Consider the following 4,384-nt stretch of genomic DNA (forward strand, 5'->3'; position numbering starts at 1 on the left):
AGAAACCCGGCAGCTAGCAGCCTCCTCGTCTAGAAGTGCCACCTCCACTTAATAAGCACCCAAACAGCAGCATTTTACATACACAGATGATTAGGGAAAATAGGAATTTCCGTTCTCAAATAAGCCTCCAAAAGGAGTGCCAGCTGCAGTCAGCAGCCTGGCCAGCACTGCTGCCGATGTAGCCCACTGCTCTGATTAGTGTCACGCCGGGGACGAGTTTGCACAGCATAACAGGATACATGAATTATCATTAAAAATAATATTATTATTTTGCTGCTAATTATTTGCTATTATACTACCTGCAGCCAGAGCATTAGCCTTCCCCTGAGCTAACTGTATTTGCTTTCCTAGGAGACTCCAGGCTCCCTGACATACATGTACAGGGCCAGGACAAAAGGAAAAGGTTAACCCAGATTTGTCACTTAACAGCAATGTGAACAAGGTCCTTTTCTGTCCCTGTCTCATTGCAGATGCTTCACTGAGAGCTCTGCTCATGCTGCCGACCCAGAGGTGCCGGGCTAACAAACCTCCGCTCCCATTAGAAAAGTGCCTTCAAATCACACATCTCATTAAAATATGCAAATGCCTTGCTCCAGGCCGGCCCCTCCATGGAGAAGGGGCTCTGGAGACACAGCCTTCCCGGAGACCTGCTTCCTTCTCTCTTGTGGACAGAAAACTCCCAAATGTCAAAACCAATTTTAATACCTACAGCCGGCTCCGTGTTCGCCTGCCGTCTCCTTTCCCCGTTAGCCAGGCAATGCTTTTCCAGGCTCTCCAGGGATGCTGCGGGCTCAAAATTTGAAGCTCGCAGCACGGGTGCGGTGCATTCCCCGGAGATGATGGGCTGTCCGGGCCCGCAGCACAGCTCGGTCGCGCACAATTTGGTTGCTAACAGCTTTGGTGGAGCGCCTGGAGATCCTTCGAGGACTGTGTCGGCACCTAGCATCGATGCTTTGTGTTGCACATTTGTGAGGACGAGGTATAACATGAGAGCATGAAAAGCTGCCAGATTCTGTGGGGTTTTGTCTGGGATTTTGGCGATTTCTGTGCTTTTTCACTGTGATAGGCAACACCCTCATCTGTGAAAGCATCTCCACCGGCTTTAGGAAACAAAGAGCAGTCGCTGTCTTTGCGTGGTCCCTTAGCAGCATCTCAGCACTCGGGAGAGCCGTTGCGCCCCACGAGTAATAGGAAAGCACCCAGCTAAGAGCAGCCAAAGTTAGTTCAGGAAACACTCTGCAAATATCGTCTGTGCTGCAAACTGCGCACAGTCACTGGGACTCCTGCAGAGACACCATGAACGCAGCACAAGGACTGGGTTTACAGCCTGACTTTTCAGCCAAGAGCTGCATGGTGAAGAAATACTGTTCAAAGCATCTACTACTGCCCAGCCAGGCAGCACTTCTTATTTGAGAGAGGGAAAAGAAAAAAAAAAAAACTTTGTTGAGAGTTGCCTGAAACTCTTGGTCTGAAACCCACCTTAGGAAAAGGACGATGAGATGTTAGCTCATTGGGTGAGACGCTGGGCCAAAGGTAGTGACAGCTTTTATGAATCCCCTCCTGACCTCTGCTGAACGTTGCAAAGCAACAAACAAAGCTATTTAGTTCCACCTAGTGTTTGCCAAAGAAAGAGTAAGGGTCTCCAAGGACAAGGGAAACTGAGGCAACGTGATCTGCCCGGCATTTTGGGCCAAATGCCTCCATCCTGACTCTCTGAATCTCTCCTGTGACCACTCGAGCAGACTTCTTTCTTGCAGATCTCAGGACCTGCCACTCTGCACCGTCTTCCTGAGCGTGTCCCCAGCACCTTTTCCAGCCAGTGGGCGACTCTCTCCAATGCCCCTGCAAGGAGGCGCTCAGCATGGCAGAGGACAAGACACACAGGTCTAAAGCATCCACTTTGCCAGGCTCTGCCTTGAACAACTCAACGTCAGGAAGCTTTAAAAGACTTTTTGTCACAATCTGGAATCCTGACACAGAGACCCCCAGCACCCCCGAACCGACACCACTGACTTACTGCAACACCTGACGGCCACCAAGCAAAAGCTTTCACTCCCTTTAAACCCCTGGCAGAAACACCTCAAGGCACAGTCCAGGTTATATCTCCCTTATACAATGCTTCTACGTCTCTAAGCAAAACAGGAGACAGATCTTGGCTCCCACTGTTTGTGATCTGCAGTGTTTATTTCACCAAAAAAAATAGTAATTTTCATGCAGAATCTTTTGGTTCATAAAACAAGTTGTTTGCCACCAGCCACCTGACAACCCTCCCCCCATTAACCAAGAAATAAAATGATCCTGCATCCAGGAGTTAGTAAAAGAAAATGAACCATCCAAATCTAACAGAGAACAGTGGTTCCTGTCATCAGCTTCAATACTGAATAACTTGGCCAATAGAGCGTCATCTGGAGTTCCCATCTCTCAGGCAGTACGCAGTTGGCTCAGGTCTCTAAAATGCGTGTCTGGAGGAACAGACACGCTTGCTTGCTTTACAGTATTCGAGGACTCTCCTGGGGTTTAAAACAGGGGGACGGAAGCTGCCACATCAGCATCTTTAACTGGGCTATATAAATATAAAACATCAATACAAACAGATTCTTTGTACAGAAAATATCATCTCACAAGGCACTAGAGTGATAGCATGGCCGGTCGGGGTGGGCTCTCCACTGGGGACTTTTCAAGCTTCCGGTGAGTGACGGTGTCGGAGGCGGGAGGGGACAGAGCAGCTGCTGAACGTGGGACCAGAGAAGTCCTGGTGCTGCGTCCAAGAGCAGCTTCTGACTACAGCTGCCGAAAAGATGCCCCAGCAGTGCTTTTTTTCTGGACGGCTAGTGTTTTTCCTTGGCTGTTGTGGCGTGACCTGGGGGTTCTTATCTCATTTGGATGGCTTTTGGTTTGGTTTGGCCTGGAGGGAGTTGTAGGTGCATAGATCTCATGGAGGTGTTGGGTACTGCTCTGTCTGGCTCTTTCCTCTGTCTTCATGCCAGCAGCCCAAGCCGGGTCACCTTGGCCGAGAGGAATGAGTGGATGATGAAGACAATGGTTTTGGGGCAGGAGTGAAGGTCCAATTGCTGCAAGAAAGGAATGGAGGGACATGTGCAATGGTAAGGGCTGTGCTCAGAGTAGCCAACTTTCTCCTTGTGATGGGAACAGCTCTAAAATGTGCCATGAAGAAGCTGCAAGGGAGTTGGGAACCACTGAGAGCCTCCCAAACCCCACCATGGCTACACTGGGGCTCGGCGAAGGGCCGCAGGCCATGGAGCGCCAGCACAGAGGGAGCACAGCCCCAGGAGCAGCAGGAAGAGGCCAGCTCTCTCCCCACTCTTGCCGGGAAGGACAGGAGCTAAGCAGGGTGCTGGTGCCCTCCTCCAACTCCCCTCCCAGAGGGCCCAGAAGAAGTGCGGGGGAAGTGAAGGCATAAGAGAAGCCTCGGACAAAGCCAACTCACAATCTCTCCCTCCGGGCCACCAAAGTCCAAGTAGAGCATCTTGGTACCATCGTCAGAGGACATCTGCAGCTTCTCGAAGGGCTGCTGGAGCAGGATTGCCTTGCTGAGCCCAGGCTCCGTGGTGAAGATGGTGAAGCCTTTGTCAATGTGGATGGACAGGGTGCAGTCCTGCCCATTCCACGTGCAGGCTGAAGGAGAAGAGGTGATGGAATCAAATGGGTCCCACCAGCGCCTGCCCCAGCCTCCTCTGGTTACCTCCTGGGTGGCCAGGAGCTGGCTGAGCTGGGCACCGTTAGGCCCTTGCATGACCATATGGGCTTCAACGACTGTGGAGCTGATGACTGGTGTCTCCCAAGCACAGCATGACCAGGAGAGCGACTCTCCCGAGGCTGAGTAGAGCCTGCCCCAGCGCCTCAGCAGTGGTGTCCCAGCATGGGGGCAGCTCTCCCTGGGCTCCAGCTGCCACCCACCCTGTGCTGCGAGTGGCTTGCACGCTTGGGGGCCTGATCCCAGGCACGGGGACAGGCCCAGGGGACTCCCACTGCCACTGCTCTGCATCCCTCCAGGGCTGTGAAGCCGAGCTCCACGGCTGGCTCAAAGCCCACAAGCCAGGGTGGCCCGTGCCCACCACCACTGCTCTGGGCACCCTCTGCCCTGCCACGGGGGATGTCCCACTGCGGGGCGCGTCCGCCTGACCACGGTGGGGGGTCCGCAGTCCTTTCTCCACTGACCTGCGGAGACCTCCTGGACGAGCTCGGCCGCGCCGTGGGTGCCGTCCACCAGCATCCGCGTCCACAGGGCCAGGTCGCGGTGGGTCTCCAGGCTGAAGAGGTGGGTCTGCACGCCCAGGCGGGTGCCGGTGCGCAGGGCGAACGAGAGCTCGGCGTCGTACAGCGGCGAGCCCTTGGCCGGGCCCGAGTGCACCAGCCTGCCGGC

The 4,384-nt window shown here is 53.9% G+C and overlaps 1 protein-coding gene across 1 annotated transcript in view; it reads right to left on the reverse strand.

Moving 5' to 3' along the window:
• Positions 1-2,170: 2,170 nt before the first annotated feature.
• The window catches only part of SNTA1 (syntrophin alpha 1), a 30,920-nt gene continuing 28,706 nt past the window's right edge, over positions 2,171-4,384 (reverse strand). The window contains 3 exon segments of the mRNA XM_026076805.1: positions 2,171-3,071; positions 3,449-3,636; positions 4,180-4,376. Coding sequence (XP_025932590.1) covers positions 2,979-3,071; positions 3,449-3,636; positions 4,180-4,376 — 478 coding nt within the window. The 3' untranslated portion in view covers positions 2,171-2,978.

The sequence above is a fragment of the Apteryx rowi genome, unplaced genomic scaffold (assembly GCF_003343035.1).
Source record: "Apteryx rowi isolate R43461 unplaced genomic scaffold, aptRow1 scaffold_44, whole genome shotgun sequence".
NCBI lineage: Eukaryota > Metazoa > Chordata > Aves > Apterygiformes > Apterygidae > Apteryx > Apteryx rowi.